General features: G+C 49.5%; 1 protein-coding gene across 8 annotated transcripts in view; it reads left to right on the top strand.

The window, feature by feature from the left end:
* Nucleotides 1-18,215, top strand: part of LOC139411730 (transducin-like enhancer protein 3-B) — a 57,463-nt gene that overhangs the window by 20,671 nt on the left and 18,577 nt on the right. For 3 of the 8 annotated variants that reach the window (XM_071158408.1, XM_071158409.1, XM_071158407.1), the window contains exons 8-14: nucleotides 6,479-6,511; nucleotides 9,579-9,793; nucleotides 10,165-10,225; nucleotides 13,774-13,896; nucleotides 14,698-14,748; nucleotides 15,765-15,917; nucleotides 18,019-18,151. In XM_071158408.1, the coding sequence (XP_071014509.1) occupies nucleotides 6,479-6,511; nucleotides 9,579-9,793; nucleotides 10,165-10,225; nucleotides 13,774-13,896; nucleotides 14,698-14,748; nucleotides 15,765-15,917; nucleotides 18,019-18,151 (769 nt within the window). The remainder of the gene's footprint in view (nucleotides 1-6,478; nucleotides 6,512-9,578; nucleotides 9,794-10,164; nucleotides 10,226-13,773; nucleotides 13,897-14,697; nucleotides 14,749-15,764; nucleotides 15,918-18,018; nucleotides 18,152-18,215) is intronic. The other 5 variants (XM_071158414.1, XM_071158413.1, XM_071158412.1 and 2 more) reach the window with 3 other exon arrangements.

Genomic DNA, 18,215 nt, shown 5'->3' with positions numbered 1-18,215 from the left:
ATATATATAGTGTGGAATTGGTAGCTAGGTAGAGGATGTAACACTAGTAGTATGTAGACCAGGGTTTTCCCAGACACCGTCTGTCCCCCCCCCCCAGCACTACACAGCTTAAATAACCAACTCATTTGAATTTCGCTCTGTAGTGCTAGGGCAAAAACCAAAACGTGCTCCCGGGGGAGGGAAGAGGATCGAGTTTGGGACACTGATGTAGAGGATGTTACAGTAGCACCCTGGTAGGGGATGGTTACTGTATCGTCCTGGTAGAGGATCTTTGGAGGGGGGCACTAGCTTGCCACACTATGTCACCACCATACCCCTCCCACGTGCAGCGTTGCCCCTGTCACCACTGGTTTTTCATTATGAGTTGATGTACCTTATGTGATGCACTGTCTTTGATTTACCAGTTACCATGGTGGTTTTGATTAATTTATCTTCAATTATACATACTATCCCAACTGGTCAGCAGTATGTCACTCAGTCAGCAAGCAGTCCTTCAAGGGCCCCCCCTCCTGCAATGGCTGAGAGAGTGGCTGTTGTTGGTTGTGAACCGAGAGAGTGGCTGTTGTTGGTTGTGAACCGAGAGAGTGGCTGGTGTTGGTTGTGAACCGAGAGAGTGGCTGGTGTTGGTTGTGAACCGAGAGAGTGGCTGGTGTTGGTTGTGAACCGAGAGAGTGGCTGGTGTTGGTTGTGAACCGAGAGAGTGGCTGGTGTTGGTTGTGAACCGAGAGAGTGGCTGGTGTTGGTTGTGAACCGAGAGAGTGGCTGGTGTTGTTTGTGAACCGAGAGAGTGGCTGGTGTTGTTTGTGAACCGAGAGAGTGGCTGGTGTTGGTTGTAAAACCGAGAGAGTGGCTGGTGTTGGTTGTGAACCGAGAGAGTGGCTGGTGTTGGTTGTGAACCGAGAGAGTGGCTGGTGTTGGTTGTGAACCGAGAGAGTGGCTGGTGTTGGTTGTGAACCGAGAGAGTGGCTGGTGTTGGTTGTGAACCGAGAGAGTGGCTGGTGTTGGTTGTGAACCGAGAGAGTGGCTGGTGTTGGTTGTGAGCCGAGAGAGTGGCTGGTGTTGGTTGTGAGCCGAGAGAGTGGCTGGTGTTGGTTGTGAGCCGAGAGAGTGGCTGGTGTTGGTTGTGAGCCGAGAGAGTGGCTGGTGTTGGTTGTGGGCCGAGAGAGTGGCTGGTGTTGGTTGTGGGCCGAGAGAGTGGCTGGTGTTGGTTGTGGGCAGAGAGAGTGGCTGGTGTTGGTTGTGGGCAGAGAGAGTGGCTGGTGTTGGTTGTGGGCCGAGAGAGTGGCTGGTGTTGGTTGTGGGCCGAGAGAGTGGCTGGTGTTGGTTGTGGGCCGAGAGAGTGGCTGGTGTTGGTTGTGGGCCGAGAGAGTGGCTGGTGTTGGTTGTGAGCCGAGAGAGTGGCTGGTGTTGGTTGTGAGCCGAGAGAGTGGCTGGTGTTGGTTGTGAGCCGAGAGAGTGGCTGGTGTTGGTTGTGAGCCGAGAGAGTGGCTGGTGTTGGTTGTGAGCCGAGAGAGTGGCTGGTGTTGGTTGTGAGCCGAGAGAGTGGCTGGTGTTGGTTGTGAGCCGAGAGAGTGGCTGGTGTTGGTTGTGAGCCGAGAGAGTGGCTGGTGTTGGTTGTGAGCCGAGAGAGTGGCTGGTGTTGGTTGTGAGCCGAGAGAGTGGCTGGTGTTGGTTGTGAGCCGAGAGAGTGGCTGGTGTTGGTTGTGGGCCGAGAGAGTGGCTGGTGTTGGTTGTGGGCAGAGAGAGTGGCTGGTGTTGGTTGTGGGCCGAGAGAGTGGCTGGCTGGTGTTGGTTGTGAACTGAGAGAGTGGCTGGCTGGTGTTGGTTGTGAACTGAGAGAGTGGCTGGCTGGTGTTGGTTGTGGGCTGAGAGAGTGGCTGGCTGGTGTTGGTTGTGAACTGAGAGAGTGGCTGGCTGGTGTTGGTTGTGAACTGAGAGAGTGGCTGGCTGGTGTTGGTTGTGAACTAAGATGTTCACAGAGAGGGTAACGTAAAGACCTGGCTGAGATTAGAGCGGTAACACTGATCAGATCATGGGGCTTTGCACTGATTCCACTTTGCCAGTAAGGATGTTTTTAATTGGATAAGGGGCTCTAGCCAGTGCAGTCTTCATCGCTACCTCTCAGCCTTCTCATTCCTCTATAGGCTCACCAGTAGTGTCCTGAAGCTGAGATTACACTTACTGTTATAGCCTCTCCCCACCCCCACACACACACCATCTTAGAGCTCTATGGAAACTAGGCTATAGAACTTAACCATGTTGTGGCTGTATCGTAATAAGGCTGTACCTAGTAATCCCTTAACCCTGAAAGTCAAAGCTCTCCTCATTCCACTTATTTGATCTATTCCAGTCGTGCACACCTGATCCAGTTAACCAGGGGCTTGCTGATGAGGTGGCCAGAAGCCCAGTGTGTTTCTAAGAGCAGTCGGACCCATCTGGGAATCTGAACACTCTGAAATGACAACACCTCGTCTTCCTAAGTTCCTAGAACATCTATTGTTCCTTCTGCCCTATTATATAAAGCTAACATGCTAGCTGTTTTTACTAGTTCGAGCTAGAAGATCCGTAGCTATCCTGAAGCCCTTAGCGGTTAGCTAGCTGACCCCCTAGCTGTCAGTAGCTATCCTGAAGCCCTTAGTGGTTAGCTAGCTGACCCCCTAGCTGTCAGTAGCTATCCTGAAGCCCTTAGCGGTTAGCTATCCTGAAGCCCTTAGCGGTTAGCTAGCTGACCCCCTAGCTGTCAGTAGCTATCCTGAAGCCCTTAGTGGTTAGCTAGCTGACCCCCTAGCTGTCAGTAGCTATCCTGAAGCCCTTAGTGGTTAGCTAGCTGACCCCCTAGCTGTCAGTAGCTATCCTGAAGACCTTAGCGCTTAGCTAGCAGTTAGCCAGCCCCATAGGTGGGGTCAAGCCGGCCAGAGGCAGATATTGGAATTCAATTAAGGCAATGAGCCAAGACTGTGACCCCCGTTTCCAAGGTAATTACTTCCTCCTCTCCTTCCAGCCACCAGGTGGTTTAATTTGACTGTCCAGTGGACAGACAGACACACTCCTTTGCCATTAAGCAGGGGCAGGGCTGTTGAGCTCGGCAGCTTGGCACACAAACACTATGAAAACAGGCTTTTATTTGTTGGAGGAAGAGATGGCAGGAAATCAATTTCCGTGCTGCCACTGTGTGGGGGAGAGAGCAAGGGATAGAGGGATGGAAGAGGGAGGTCATTAAATATCTGACGGTAATCAGAAGCCAGCAGGGTTTGGCTAGTTGATGTGCCTGTCTGACTAAACGATGTCCAGTGTCAAACGGAGGCACAATACACACAGTCACACACAAACTTCTATCAGAGGGAGAAACTAAATTGACAGGGAGAGTGACAGAAGTTTACATTAACCCTGTTTTCTTTAAACCTAAGGGACTCAACTATGTCATCTTTGCACTGAGGGACACAAATGCAGAGTAATTTGTCTGAGAAAGAAGATCCATAGACTTAACTCAGCCCTGATGAAGAGGAAGAGAGACGCATATATATATACACAGACACAGACACACACACAGACACAAGTATATGTGGACACCCCTTCAAATCAGTGGATTCGGCTATTTCAGCCACACCTGTTACTGACAGGTGTATAAAATCGAGCATGCAGCCATGCAATCTCCATAGACAAACATTGGCAGTAGAATGCCTTACTAAAGAGCTCAGTGACTTTCAATGTGGCACTGTCATAGGACGCCACCTTTCCAACAAGTCGTCTCATTTCTGCCCTACTTGAGCTGCCCTGTTCAACTGTAAGTGCTGTTGTTGTGAAGTGGAAAGGTCTAGGAGCAACAAAGGCTCAGCCACAAAGGGGTAGGCCACACAAGCTCACAGAATGGGACCGCCGTGTGCTGTAGGAGCGTAAAAATCGTCTGTCCTCGGTTGCAACACTCACTACAGAGTTCCAAACTGCCCCTGGAAGCAACTTCAGCACAATAACTGTTTGTTGGGAGCTTCATGAAATGGGGTTCCATGGCCAAGCAGCTGCACACAAGCCTAAGATCACCATGCGCAGTGCCAAGCATCAGCTGGAGTGGTGTAAAGCTTGCCGCCATTGGACTCTGGACAAATGGAAATATGAATCACGCTTCACCATCTGGCAGTCTGATGGATGAATCTGGATTTGGTGGATTCCAGGAGAACGCTACCTGCCCGAATGCATAGTGCCAACTGTAATGTTAGATGGAGGAGGAATAATGGTCTGGGGCTGTTTTTCATGGTTCAGGACCCTTGGTTCCAGTGAAGGGAAATCAAATTGCTACATCATACAATGACATTCTAGATGATTCTGTGCTTCCAACTTTTTGGCAACACTTTAGAGAAGTCCATTTCCTGTTTCAGCATTACAATGCCCCCGTGCACAAAATGAGGTCCATGCGGAAATGTTTGGTCGAGATTGGTGTGGAAAAACTTGAGCGACACACACTCACACAACCAGTCCTCCAGAAAGGGAGTGACACACAGAGTGCACCCTGACCGAATCACCCTGACCGGGTCAGATTTTTTTCCCCAGTAGTCAGTCAGTCTCCCCTCCCCAGGCCAGTGTTATCTCAGGAGATATACTACCTGCTAATCTGTCCTCTTCCCCAAGCACAGAGTGACCTGAGAGAGAGGGCGCTCCACTAAACAGCATATTCCCACAGGGTTCACAACCCCCACTACAACACTGCATACCTGCCAGTTTGTATACAAACTGTTTATATGGCTTCATACAGTAATATAGCTCTGGACAGACAACAGTTTACACACTGTTTCCCATTGCTTCCCATAACACAGGTGCACTAATCTAGCTCTCCAGACAACCAGCACAGTTGGTGTACAAACAGTTTGCACATGGTGTTCCAGAACGTTAACCCATTCCGAAGTAATCACGGGTCTGTTCATTGTTAATCTTACCAAGTAGACAAACTAGGTGCCCATTCATTTAGGTCGTGTGTGAAGCTACTAGCTTTTTTAGCACCGCCTTGTTCTTAGATAAAGGTTAACAGGGCAGGATGAAGTTTCCCCCAGACACTGATCTAAGACCAGTTTAACAAGTTTCCACCCCAATGGTTAAAGTTGGGATTTGGTCAGGGAAAGCTGATTCCAGATTTGTACCTAAAGGCAACATCAATGGCTAACAGATGGGTTACTGTTGGTGTTTTGCATATCTGATCTAGTAAGCCCTATGTAAATGGTCATCTGTTGGACACACGATTCATGTAAAACATGTATTCCAGCGCCCGTTTTGTTGTTCTGGGCCAAACATTTTCTAATTGGAGGACCCACTCCTTCACTTTGCATGGGTTTTTTTTGCTGCAGATTTGAGTGTCAAATTCACATTTCCATTTGGTTTGAGTGTGTCCCTTTTTTCACACAGAGGGCATTTGTCTGCAGTCACATTGGCTCAAACCTCTGTGTACATTTTAGTACCTCATTATTTACATATTAGATGTCTCGTAGATATGGCTTTGGTTTTCATCTAGGTGGAGCGTAGCAAACTGGCTAAATGGACACTACACAGTCTAAAGAATACAGAAATTAGACTGCTAGTAAAGACCAGACTTTTATATTGCCCTATACGTCAGTATGTGTAGGCCTATCCCTCTATTTAATGAGTATTTTTTATTTTTTTATTTTTTAAATATATTTTTCTACTCAACACCTGAAAACAAATTAATACACGCCACTGTGTGACTGGCATAAGAACCTCAGCCATTGCAGGTACCTCAGCCCTGTTGAAGGACTCTCATACTGCTGACCAACGATGTGTTCTCACAGTTCATTTCACTTTGGACATTGTGTTATCGTAGCCTTACCACTCAAACTGTACTGCATTGCATGCACCTGTGGTAAGCCTCCTAGCATTAGCAAGCATGGAGCTATAGCTAGCAGTAGCTAGCATGGAGCTAGCTATAGCTAGCATTATCAAGCATGGAGCTATAGCTAGCATTAGCAGGCATGGAGCTATAGCTAGCATTAGCAGGCATGGAGCTATAGCTAGCATTAGCAAGCATGGAGCTATAGCTAGCATTAGCAAGCATGGAGCTATAGCTAGCATTAGCAAGCATGGAGCTATAGCTAGCATTAGCAAGCATGGAGCTATAGCTAGCATTAGCAAGCATGGAGCTATAGCTAGCATTAGCAAGCATGGAGCTATAGCTAGCATTAGCAAGCATGGAGCTATAGCTAGCATTAGCACGCATGGAGCTATAGCTAGCATTAGCAAGCATGGAGCTATAGCTAGCATTATTACTGAGCTAGAACTAAGGAAGATCTCAATTGCGTACTCTTTGCGTCCTCTCTCCTCATCTCCTTAAAACCCATTGGATGAGAAAGCCAGAGGTCCCTCCCCTCTGACCTCCTCAATGTGTTTTGAGAAGAAGAAGAGGACTTGAGTGTGCAATTGAGATCTTCCCTAGCCACAGCTACCTCCTCTTACCACCCTTTTTCTTTGACTCCTACAGCAACAGCAACATGCTGTCTACCCAGCCTTCATGGTCAGTGTTTGGGAGTGGGATGGATGGAGGGAATGAGAAGAGATGTGGTTGACGTTTGTTTGAATTGCTGCCACTGTTAGCATGTCAAGTGGTTTTGTAACAACAGATAACCACTGTGTGGTAGGAAGTCGGGAACTAAAGCATGCATTGGATGTCTCGATACTGAAAATTGGCTTCCTTCCCTTTGTTCGCTTTCCTTGATCCAAAAAAAGGTCAGTGCAGGAAAGGAAGCACTTTAAAGTATTGGAACCCAGCCTCGTTTGTTTCTATGCTCTTTAGTCAGGTAGTCTGCCAGCCAGTTTTTCTTTCATAGAGTCAGCTGGAATCAACACTAACAGTCTGTTTGTGGGAGCTGTGATTTGCCCCGTTAGCTTTAATAGTCTCTTCTCTGCTCATCCCCTCCTGACAAAACCCGGCTAAGATTTGGAGTCATTTACACAGATGAAAACAGATAAGTGTGAAAGAAAGTCGGTCACCTCTTTATCCAGGAATATTGAATCGGGGCCAGTTTATTTCCCCTATCCCTCACTCTTCTCCTCGTCCTCCCCTTAATGAGACTTCTTGATGATGCTTCTCTGCATGCTTCCCTCATTAGGCACCCTCAACAGGGACTTCTCTGCTCTATCCTTTTCCTCCCTCCCTAACACACATAGGCCTCTGCTCCACACACCACCAGCACAATATTGATTAACAATCCTGCCTGTCTAAGTGGGTTCCATCCATTCTATACCGCCAGCCCCTCAGCTCCAGATAATGAGCCTACTGGATAATAGGCCTATTGTTAAGAGACCAGACTTGATCAACCTTTACTGTTAAACGGCTTACAAGCTCTGTGTATGTGTTTCCCCCTCCTCTCCTTCTAATGAGTAGTATGGGTCAGGGGTATAATACTCCCAGCTAGCTATCAGGAAGGTCAATAGATTGGTTTGGGACTGACAAATGATGGATGTGCTAAGTGTTATTTAACCTGGTTTTAAAGCACTCGCTTCCCCTTTTCAGCTGAGTGGCTATTTAACTCCCGCCTGTTAGTCTGGATCCCTGAGTCGATCTCGTCTCGCTCTCCCTCTCTGTCTGTCTCTCACTCTCTCTCTCTCTCTCTCTCTCTCTGCCCTCTCTTTCTCTCGCTCTCTCTCTGACGTTGACAGGCTCTTGGGAGGGCTAAGTGTCTGTGTCCCGCCCTCTCTGCCTGTTAACAGGCTTTGCCAGAGGGCCAGGAGGTGGGCGGCTGGCTTTGCTTGTTGGGTGTTGAAGGGTTTGCAGTTTTTATTTTCACCTGTGGTCATGCCGTGTGTGAAATTAACCCCATGTGCAACCCTCTGGGAATACATCCCCGTCCATGTTCTTGTCTGTAGTGTCTGCTAAAACAGTCCACATAGAATAGAGATCTTCGAGTTGGAAGCCTGGACGGGTAACTAGCAGTTGTTGTGTTGCCGGCTGCTTCTCACTAATTGCTGCAGACAGCTGGTGTTTGGGCGCAGTTCATCCAGTATTTATCAAGAATATCCTGTTCATAAAATGAGGTGGACTTTCTTTAGTACGACGTCTGTGAAGGATACGGGGGGGGGGTGTCTGTGAAGGATACGGGGGGGGTGTCTGTGAAGGATACGGGGGGGGGGTGTCTGTGAAGGATACGAGGGGGGTGTCTGTGAAGGATACGGGGGGGGTGTCTGTGAAGGATACGGGGGGGGGGTGTCTGTGAAGGATACGAGGGGGGGTGTCTGTGAAGGATAAGGGGGATTTGTGTGTGTGTGTGTGTAAAGGATACGGTGTGTGTGTGTGAGAGAAGGATACGGGGGGGGTTAAAGGATAAGAGGGGTGTGTGTGTGTGAAGGCCCCAGGCCCCTCATAAGTCTGAGGTATTTGTGAGGAAGATGTCCTTATTGCTAAGGATGGTTGTTACCTACTAATCTTTAACAAACATGAGGACTGCAGTTTAATTCAACTCCCTCCTTCCCATGGTTTAGGACTGTTATTGGGGAGGGGAGGGAGACTAACAACTTTATGTACTAGGACAATGGTTCTCAAACCTCTCCTCAGGGACCCCCAGCCGGTCCAAACCTCTCCTCGGGGACCCCCAGCCGGTCCAAACCTCTCCTCGGGGACCCCCAGCCGGTCCAAACCTCTCCTCGGGGACCCCCAGCCGGTCCAAACCTCTCCTCGGGGACCCCCAGCCGGTCCAAACCTCTCCTCGGGGACCCCCAGCCGGTCCAAACCTCTCCTCGGGGACCCCCAGCCGGTCCAAACCTCTCCTCGGGGACCCCCAGCCGGTCCAAACCTCTCCTCGGGGACCCCCAGCCGGTCCAAACCTCTCTTCAGGGACCCCCAGCCAGTCCAAACCTCTCCTCGGGGACCCCCAGCCGGTCCAAACCGCTCCTCGGGGACCCCCAGCCGGTCCAAACCTCTCCTCGGGGACCCCCAGCCGGTCCAAACCTCTCCTCAGGGACCCCCAGCCAGTCCAAACCTCTCCTCGGGGACCCCCAGCCGGTCCAAACCTCTCCTCGGGGACCCCCAGCCGGTCCAAACCTCTCCTCGGGGACCCCCAGCCGGTCCAAACCTCTCCTCGGGGACCCCCAGCCGGTCCAAACCTCTCCTCTGGGACCCCCAGCCGGTCCAAACCTCTCCTCGGGGACCCCCAGCCGGTCCAAACCTCTCCTCGGGGACCCCCAGCCGGTCCAAACCTCTCCTCAGGGACCCCCAGCCGGTCCAAACCTCTCCTCGGGACCCCCAGCCAGTTAATATATTTGATCTCTTCCAGAACTAGCACACCTGATTCATCTTGTCAACTTATCATCAAGCCCTTGACTTGGTGAACTAGTTCTGTTCTAAAACACAATAGTAACATGGGGTTCCTGGAGAGGAGATTTGAGAACCACAGTACCAGGGCTTGTTATCCAGTGGAGCCTCTGCAGATAGGAATGTGGCATTGACATCAGCTCTAGACTACATATTTCTGAGAGTTTGTGTAACGTTGTGCCCACCTGAACTAAGCCCCCTCCATGTGTTGTATATCCAGTCCCCCGGTCTCTTCCCAGCCGACCCACTTGTCCTATGTCTTGTTCCCCAACAGCAACAGCAGCTCCAGGCTCAGCACCTGTCCCACGCTGCCCACGGTGGGCCACCCATCCAGATGCCCCCGCACCCCTCGGGCCTACAGCCCCCCGGCATACCCCCCATCCCTGGCGTGGCAGGCTCCGGTCTTCTGGCGCTGGGCGCTCTGGGCAGCCAGGCCCACCTGCCCTCCGTCAAGGACGAGAAGAACAACCACGACCTGGAGCACAGAGGTGAGGCGCTTAAGGGTGTGGATAGTTAGGTGGTTCTGCTCAATGTGCAGTGTCACTGCATTGCGGCCATTTTGGATCCATACAATAGGCATTGTGGTTTGATATTGCGGCCATTTTGTCCCTTCTCAGTGGGCATTTGTGGCTCTAAATTACAGCCATTTTGGTTCTGTGCTAATTTTGTTTGAGTATGAGTTGGGTGGCCTGATGTCCATGTACTCTCATACCATAGTGGCTGTAAACACTCATGAAATGAACTTGTCTGAATGTGAAACCAACGTATTTAAAAATGTATTTTTCTTGTGACTGCAACACATTAAGTCACAATACATGTTGCCATTCGTACTAACGTTCTTTTCACTTTCTCCCTCTTGGCCTGTCATCCTTTCACTCCCCCCTGGCGATCCCTCTGGTAAAAGAACGAGAGTCGAGCACGGTAAGTTCTCCTTTATTCTTCTGAGACCCCCCCATCTCCACCGCCCTCTCTCTCTCACCCTCTCTCTCACCCACCTTGTCCTCCCTTGACATTGACTTTGAGCCAGTCTGTTTGGTGACTAAGGCACTTTGCATAGACTTTAAACACCACGCCTTGTTAGAAATGTAAAATTCCTGATCCCTGCAGTAGAACACACACGTTTTGTCTGGTATAAGCTATTCTGCAATCAAATAATGCCTGGTCTATGAGTCTGGCTCATAGAGCTGGAGCTGCTTCCTCCTCTACACTATCTAATCCAGGTGGAAAATGACTCCAGTCAGCAGGCGAGGATTAGCCCGCTCTATCATTTCATCACAATTAAAAGAGACTTTGACTCTCGTCTCTCCTAAGAGGATTTACTGTCGCCCATCTCTCCACCCCTCCTCCCTCCTCTCTGCCTTTTACTCCTTCCATCTATCCACCCCTCCTCCCTCCTCTCTACCTTTTACTCCTTCCATCTATCCACCCCTCCTCCCTCCTCTCTGCCTTTTACTCCTTCCATCTATCCACCCCTCCTCCCTCCTCTCTACCTTTTACTCCTTCCATCTCTCCACCCCTCCTCCCACCCCTCCTCCATCTTTCTCTCCAGCCTCATTCTGCCTCTTTGTTTTCTAATGCACTCCTTTTCCTTTTGTCGGTTTGTTGTAATCATTCTCTCTCCTTTCTGTTCATACTCAATCCTTTTGTCTCTCTCTCTCTGTCTCTCTCTCTGTCTCTCTCTCTCTCTCTCTGTCTCTCTCTCTGTCTCTCTCTCTGTCTCTCTCTCTGTCTCTCTCTCTCTCCTTTCTGTTCATACTCAATCGTTTTGTCTCTCTCTCTCTCTCTGTCTCTCCTTTCTGTTCATACTCAATCGTTTTGTCTCTCTCTGTCTCTCTTTCTGTCTCTCTGTGTCTCTGTCTCTCTCTCTCTGCCTACTTCCAGTAAATATTTCTGAACACAGATAGTGAATTTTTTCCTCCCTCCTGCCCCCGGGCTTCTTCTCTTGTTAAAGCCTCTGTTTATTAGACTAGATTAAATCTCTCTGATAGCCAGGGATAGCGACTCGGTGGCGGCTGTGACAACGCAGGGATTGGGTTCCCAATGACTGGGCAGCGTGAATGGGTGCAGTCATGTCTGAAGGGAATGAAACTGGGCCCCTGAGATTAGCAGTGCTAATGCTAACTCCACTCCCCTCCCTCATCTCCCTCCGTCGCTTCCTCCCTTCCTGTCCTGTTGTCTCAGGTCACCTGATAGGAGGCGTCTGAGGTTATCCAGTCTGTTAATCAGGCCTTAAAAAGCCACTGTGTATTAGACAGACAGACGCACACAGTTGTTTTACTATCCTTGTTGGGACCAAACGATGTATTCCCTTTCAAATTATATTTACCCTAAACCTAATTCTAACCTTAAAGGGAATCCTAACCGTAAACCTAACCCCTTCCTTGTTGGGACCAAACAATGTATTCCCTTTCAAATTATATTTACCCTAAACCTAATTCTAACCTTAAAGGGAATCCTAACCGTAAACCTAACCCCTCCCTTGTGGGGGCCAGCGAAATGTCCCCAATTGTCAGAATTGTCCTTGTTTTTACTATCTTTGTAAAGGTGTCCGCATGCTTCCCAGACGGAACACTTCAGGAGAGTTTATACATGTACTATGACAACATTTGGGGGCTTTTCGGGCACATTTTTTTTCTCGAGACCCGTTAATTCTGACTTGAGGAATGGACAAGCTGTACTATTGTCCTTTTTTCCTATTTTTTTTTCAAGGGAATGTCATTAAGGGATATGCAAACACACTCGTTCCGTTCGCCTAGTCGACTTCAGCTATCCGCCAGCCGAACTGAAGCATGCTGACACCTTAAAGACTTCTGATACCTACATGGATAGTAAAACCAAAAACACACACAACCTCAGAGAGAGGGGGCCTGGGAGGGAGGTAGCTAGCTAGTTACCCACCCCACCACCCCTCTTTCTACCCCTCAGGCCAATCCACCTCTATTTGTCTCTCTCCTTTTATCCTCTCCAAAAGAGAAGCTGCGCATTTTGGAGCCACAATGGCAACATTCATGTACATATTTAGAGCCGGGATGGGGGAAAGGGGAGGGGGAGAATGGAGGGTTTGGCTTAGTCACGAAGAGGCAGATTCCTTTGTGCAGCAGCCAAGACGAGGGCATGTTGCCTAGAAAGCCCTTCTGAAGGGGGCACCCCAACGCTGCCCAACCACATCCTCCTCTCTCTCTTGTTCTGTCTGCCAACCACAAGGCCCTGTCTCTTTTTTCTTCTCTCACTACTTTTATTTCTTTACTCTCGCTGTCGTTCGTTTCTTCTTTCTCAGTGGACATGGGTGAGGGGTTAAAATGGGCAGCTCTTGTAGTCTCTGTGGGTAAGGAAAGGCTGACTGAGTGTGTGGGCTTGGCATGGAGGGCCCAGTGCCACCCTGGCAGTGCCAGCCTAACTACTGTCTTCTCATTGGATGCCAGCTGCCTCACTACTGGTCTCTCATTGGATGCCAGCTTCCTCACTACTGGCCTCTCATTGGATGCCAGCTGCCTCACTACTGGCCTCTCATTGGATGCCAGCTTCCTCACTACTGGCCTCTCATTGGATGCCAGCTTCCTCACTACTGGCCTCTCATTGGATGCCAGCTGCCTCACTACTGGCCTCTCATTGGATGCCAGCTGCCTCACTACTGGCCTCTCATTGGATGCCTGCTGCCTCACTACTGGCCTCTCATTGGATGCCAGCTGCTTCACTACTGGCCTCTCATTGGATGCCTGCTGCCTTTTTTCTCTTTCACTCCCTCTCTTTTTCAACAACTTTCCTGCTCTACTTTTTCTCAACGGTTTCTGTTTGCTCTTTGTCAACGTTCCTTCTGTGCTCTCACTCATTCAGAGTCTCTCCTGTCATTCAATCCCTGTGGTTTAGTCAGTTTCCTGTCCCTCCCTCGCTACTTGTTTTTGTACTGTATAACCACTGAGTGGTCCTGGCAAGGTGCTGACCTGTGTGAGGTCAGAACTCACCACACCAGTCCACTCTCCAGCAGTCATCCGTTCAGCCCAGCAGCTCTGGAGAAAGAACCACTGTTCACCTGGTGTTTTCCTTTCTGATGGTGTGTGTGTGTGTTTTGGAGGGATAGCAGGGGGAGGACAGGAAAACAAGTTCTGCATTGTGTGTCAACAGCCTCAGTCAATGGAAGGCTGGGAGAAGATGAGTCTGTGCAGTTTGTCTCCTGGGCACACTCAGTCATGCTCACTCCCTGTCCCTCACTAATGCATCATGGTGCTTGTTAATATCCTCTACTCTGAGGGGAGGTTTGGCTCTGTCGAGGGGTGTGTGTTTGAAAGACTTTTGGTAAAGCCCCATCGGTGGCCTGGCAGCTCTCCCCTCTAAGATGGCTGTCTCTACAGCACAAAGACACACTACAAGACCAAAACTACCGGAGCACTTTTCTCCTAGACGTTTTGTTACATGGGAAGACTCCTGTGACTGACATGGTTCCTCGTCTGTCTGTCTGTCTGTTGTTCCAGAATAACTCGGTGTCTCCGTCAGACAGCCTGCGTGCAGCCAGCGATAAACACCGCAGTTCCTCTGATTATAGCATGGACTCCAAGAAACGCAAGGTGGAGGAGAAGGACGCTATGAGCAGATACGTGAGTGGGAGCGCACACACACACACACACACACACACACACACACACACACATACACACACATACACACACACACACATACACACACACATACACACACACATACACACACACATACACACACACATACACACACACATACACACACACATACACACACACACACACCCATATACACACATACACACATACACACATACACATATATAAATATATATATATACACACACATATACATATATACACACACATACGCACACATACGCACACATACACATACACACACACACACACACACACACACACATATATACACAAACACACACACACATATATACATAAACATATACATACACATATATACATACACATATACATATATACACACACATACACATACGCACACGCACACGCACACGCACACACATACACACACACACACACACACACACACACACACACACACATATATACATACACATATACTTACACATATACATATATACACACACACACACACACATATACACACACACACACACACACACACACACACACACACACACATATATACACAAACACACACACACATATATACATAAACATATACATACACATATACAAATACATACACATATATATATTCATATACATACATACATACATACATACATACATACATACATACATACATACACACACATACATACACACACACATACAGCACATTTTAAACAGGAGAAGTACTGCTCACACACTCTGATATAAGTGTGGTCACTGTCTAACACTGTCTCTCAACAGGACAGCGATGGAGACAAAAGTGACGACCTGGTCGTGGATGTGTCCAATGAGGTGAGAGCAGCTGGTCCCTTGCATGTGTGTGTTTGAGTGGCCGCGTATGAGTGTGTTGGTATGTTAGTGTGGTTGAGTGGCCACGTATGAGTGTGTTGGTATGTTAGTGTGGTTGAGTGTGTTGGTATGTTAGTGTGGTTGAGTGGACACGTATGAGTGTGTTGGTATGTTAGTGTGGTTGAGTGGACACGTATGAGTGTGTTGGTATGTTAGTGTGGTTGAGTGTGTTGGTGTGTTAGTGTGGTTGAGTGTGTTGGTGTGTTAGTGTGGTTGAGTGTGTTGGTATGTTAGTGTGGTTGAGTGTGTTGGTATGTTAGTGTGGTTGAGTGTGTTGGTATGTGAGTGTGGTTGAGTGTGGTTGAGTGTGGTTGAGTGGACACGTATGAGTGTGTTGGTATGTTAGTGTGGTTGAGTGTGTTGGTATGTTAGTGTGGTTGAGTGTGTTGGTATGTTAGTGTGGTTGAGTGTGTTGGTATGTTAGTGTGGTTGAGTGTGGTTGAGTGTGTTGGTATGTTAGTGTGGTTGAGTGTGTTGGTATGTTAGTGTGGTTGAGTGTGTTGGTATGTTAGTGTGGTTGAGTTGCAGAGCCACATTCCACCCGGTCTCTCTGGTAGCTAGTGACTGAACACTGGTGTCTTTGTTGAGGAACCAGAGCTGACAGAGACCTTAACAGCTGTCACACCCTCACTAAGGTCACCAGGGTAACCTCCCCTAACATAAAGAAGGAAAACGGAGCTGTGTGGTTGTGTGTAACATCCACTTGTGTGTATGTGTACCAAAGAAAACCTTTATTGTACAGAGACATGCTTATACAAAGAACTGCTTTTCACAGAAACCTAGAGGGGATGGAACCCCTAGGGTGACGGAGACAGAGGAGAAACTAAGTGTATCTGTGTTTGCACATGTGGCCTGCGTTTGTTTGACCTTTATGTACATGTTCCAGCGTGTTTCCTCCATTTCCTCATTCTCTCGCTCTCTTCCTCTCACTCACCGTTTTTCTCTTGTTCTCTCTCTAGGACCCAGCCACTCCCAGGGCCAGCCCCGCCCATTCTCCTCCAGAAAACGGTCTGGACAAATCACGGGCCCTGAAGAAGGACGCCCCCAACAGCCCCGCCTCCGTGGCCTCCTCCGGCAGCACGCCCTCCTCCAAAGCCAAGGACCACGCCCACGTGAGTGTGTGTGAGAAACGGGAAAGGAGGGGGTAGGGGAAAACAATAGACAAGGGAGTGTGAGCGGCTCATACATGGGAGGAAGTGTAGCGATTAAACTGCTGAATGAGGGTTGGGGGGCTGGAGAGGAGACACACAGTGCTCTGCTCCTTTCAATATCCTTTATGGCAGGCAGAATAAATGTTCATTGCTTTCCCAGCCCCGGATCGTAAATAAACCGGGGTAATGACGGGGAGATCGCTCTGTCCCACCCTCCATCTCTCTCTCTCTGTCTCGGTCTGTCCCACCCTCCATCTCTCTCTCTGTCTGTCCCACCCTCCATCTCTTTCTCTGTCTCTCTCTCTCTCTCTGTCTGTACCACCCTCCATCTCTGTCTCTCTCTCTCGGTCTGTCCCACCCTCCATCTCTCTCTCTCTCTCTCTCTCTGTCTCTCTGTGTCTCTGTCTCTCTGTCTCTGTCTGTCTCTGTCTGTCTCTGTCTGTCTCTCTGTCTCTGTCTGTCTCTGTCTATCTGTCTCTCTCTCTCTCTCTCTCTCTCTGTCTCTCTCTGTCTCTCTCTGTCTCTCTCTGTCTGTCTCTGTCTCTGTCTGTCTCCGTCTGTCTGTCTCTCTCTCTCACTTATCCCTCCTTCCCTTACCAGTCCCCATGTCAATGTGCTTAATTACTGGTCTAGTCAGGGAGCAAACTACAGAGATCTTGGATGTGATAACGTGTTTAACTCGTCAGGACTCATGTTTAGGTCCGGAGGTGTGGTGGAGGGGTGCAGATTAAAGGGAAACGAGGGTTAAAGAAGGACCACCATCTTGGATGTTAGGGCTCTGACAGGCCAGACTTTAATAGAGGTGTATGTGGCCCCACAGGGTTCTAATGAACTGGCACTAGTCGATTGGATTATGTTCAGCTCAACACTCAAATTGTCACTGGAGTTTTGGGGAAAGCGGTTCAGTTATTTTGGGATTTGGTCGTTGGTTTTTGTTTGTCCCTCTCGCCCCCTGTCTCTCTCACACATGTTCTATTTGTATCTCTCTCTCCCGGTCTCTCTCTCTCTCCCGGTCTCTCTCTCTCTCCCGGTCTCTCTCTCTCTCTCCCGGTCTCTCTCTCTCTCCCGGTGTCTCTCTCCCGGTCTCTCTCTCTCTCTCTCCCGGTCTGTCTCTCTCTCTCTCTCTCCCGGTCTGTCTCTCTCTCTCTCCCGGTCTGTCTCTCTCTCCCGGTCTCTCTCTCTCTCTCTCCCGGTCTCTCTCTCTCTCTCTCCCGGTCTCTCTCTCTCTCTCTCCCGGTCTCTCTCTCTCTCTCTCTCCCGGTCTCTCTCTCTCTCTCTCTCCCGGTCTCTCTCTCTCCCGGTCTCTCTCTCTCTCCCGGTCTCTCTCTCTCTCCCGGTCTCTCTCTCTCTCCCGGTCTCTCTCTCTCTCCCGGTCTCTCTCATACATGTTATTGGTCTTTTTTTCAATGTCCTTATTTCCCTGTCTCTTGGTAGCTGCTTGGGTGGGGTTGCCAGTTAATTTCATTTTGTTTGGGGGGGGGGGGGGGGGGGGGGGGGTTTGCAAGTTGATTTCATCTTGTTGGGGCGATGCAAGTTGATTTCAGTTTGTTTGGGGGGAGTGGGGGGGTCGCAAGTTTGTTTGGGTGGGTTGCCAGTTGATTTAATTTTGTTTTGTGGGGGGGGGGGGGCTTGCCAGCGATCTGGTTGGGTGGGTTGCCCGTGATCTTGGTGGGTGGGTTGCCCGTGATCTTGGTGGGTGGGTTGCCCGTGATCTTGGTGGGTGGGTTGCCCGTGATCTTGGTGGGTGGGTTGCCCGTGATCTAGGTGGGTGGGTTGCCAGTCATCTAGGTGGGTGGGTTGCCAGTCATCTGGTTGGGTGGGTTGCCAGTGATCTTGGTGGGTGGGTTGCCAGTGATCTAGGTGGGTGGGTTGCCAGTGATCTAGGTGGGTGGGTTGCCAGTGATCTGGTTGGGTGGGTTGCCAGTGATCTGGTTGGGTGGTTTGCCAGTGATCTGGTTGGGTGAATTGGGGTTCTATTGCTTTGTGATCGGCATCATTTAGAATTAAAATGGAACACGCTGGAATAAAGCAACATTAATCACATCAAGTCTCTCTCTGTCAGAATGATAAGTCATCCACGCCGGGCCTGAAGTCTAACACCCCCACACCTCGTAACGATGCCCCCACACCAGGCACCAGCACCACCCCTGGTCTACGGCCCATCATGGGCAAGCCCTCGGGCATGGAGGCACTGGGTAAGTCCTCACACACACACTCATACCCACATGTATACAAACACACTCGCCCGCTAACCACAAA

This window comes from Oncorhynchus clarkii, chromosome 6 (assembly GCF_045791955.1).
Source record: "Oncorhynchus clarkii lewisi isolate Uvic-CL-2024 chromosome 6, UVic_Ocla_1.0, whole genome shotgun sequence".
Classification (NCBI taxonomy): Eukaryota; Metazoa; Chordata; class Actinopteri; order Salmoniformes; family Salmonidae; genus Oncorhynchus; species Oncorhynchus clarkii.
Note: the sequence above shows the minus strand (reverse complement) of the source record. Positions and strands in the feature narration are given on the sequence as shown.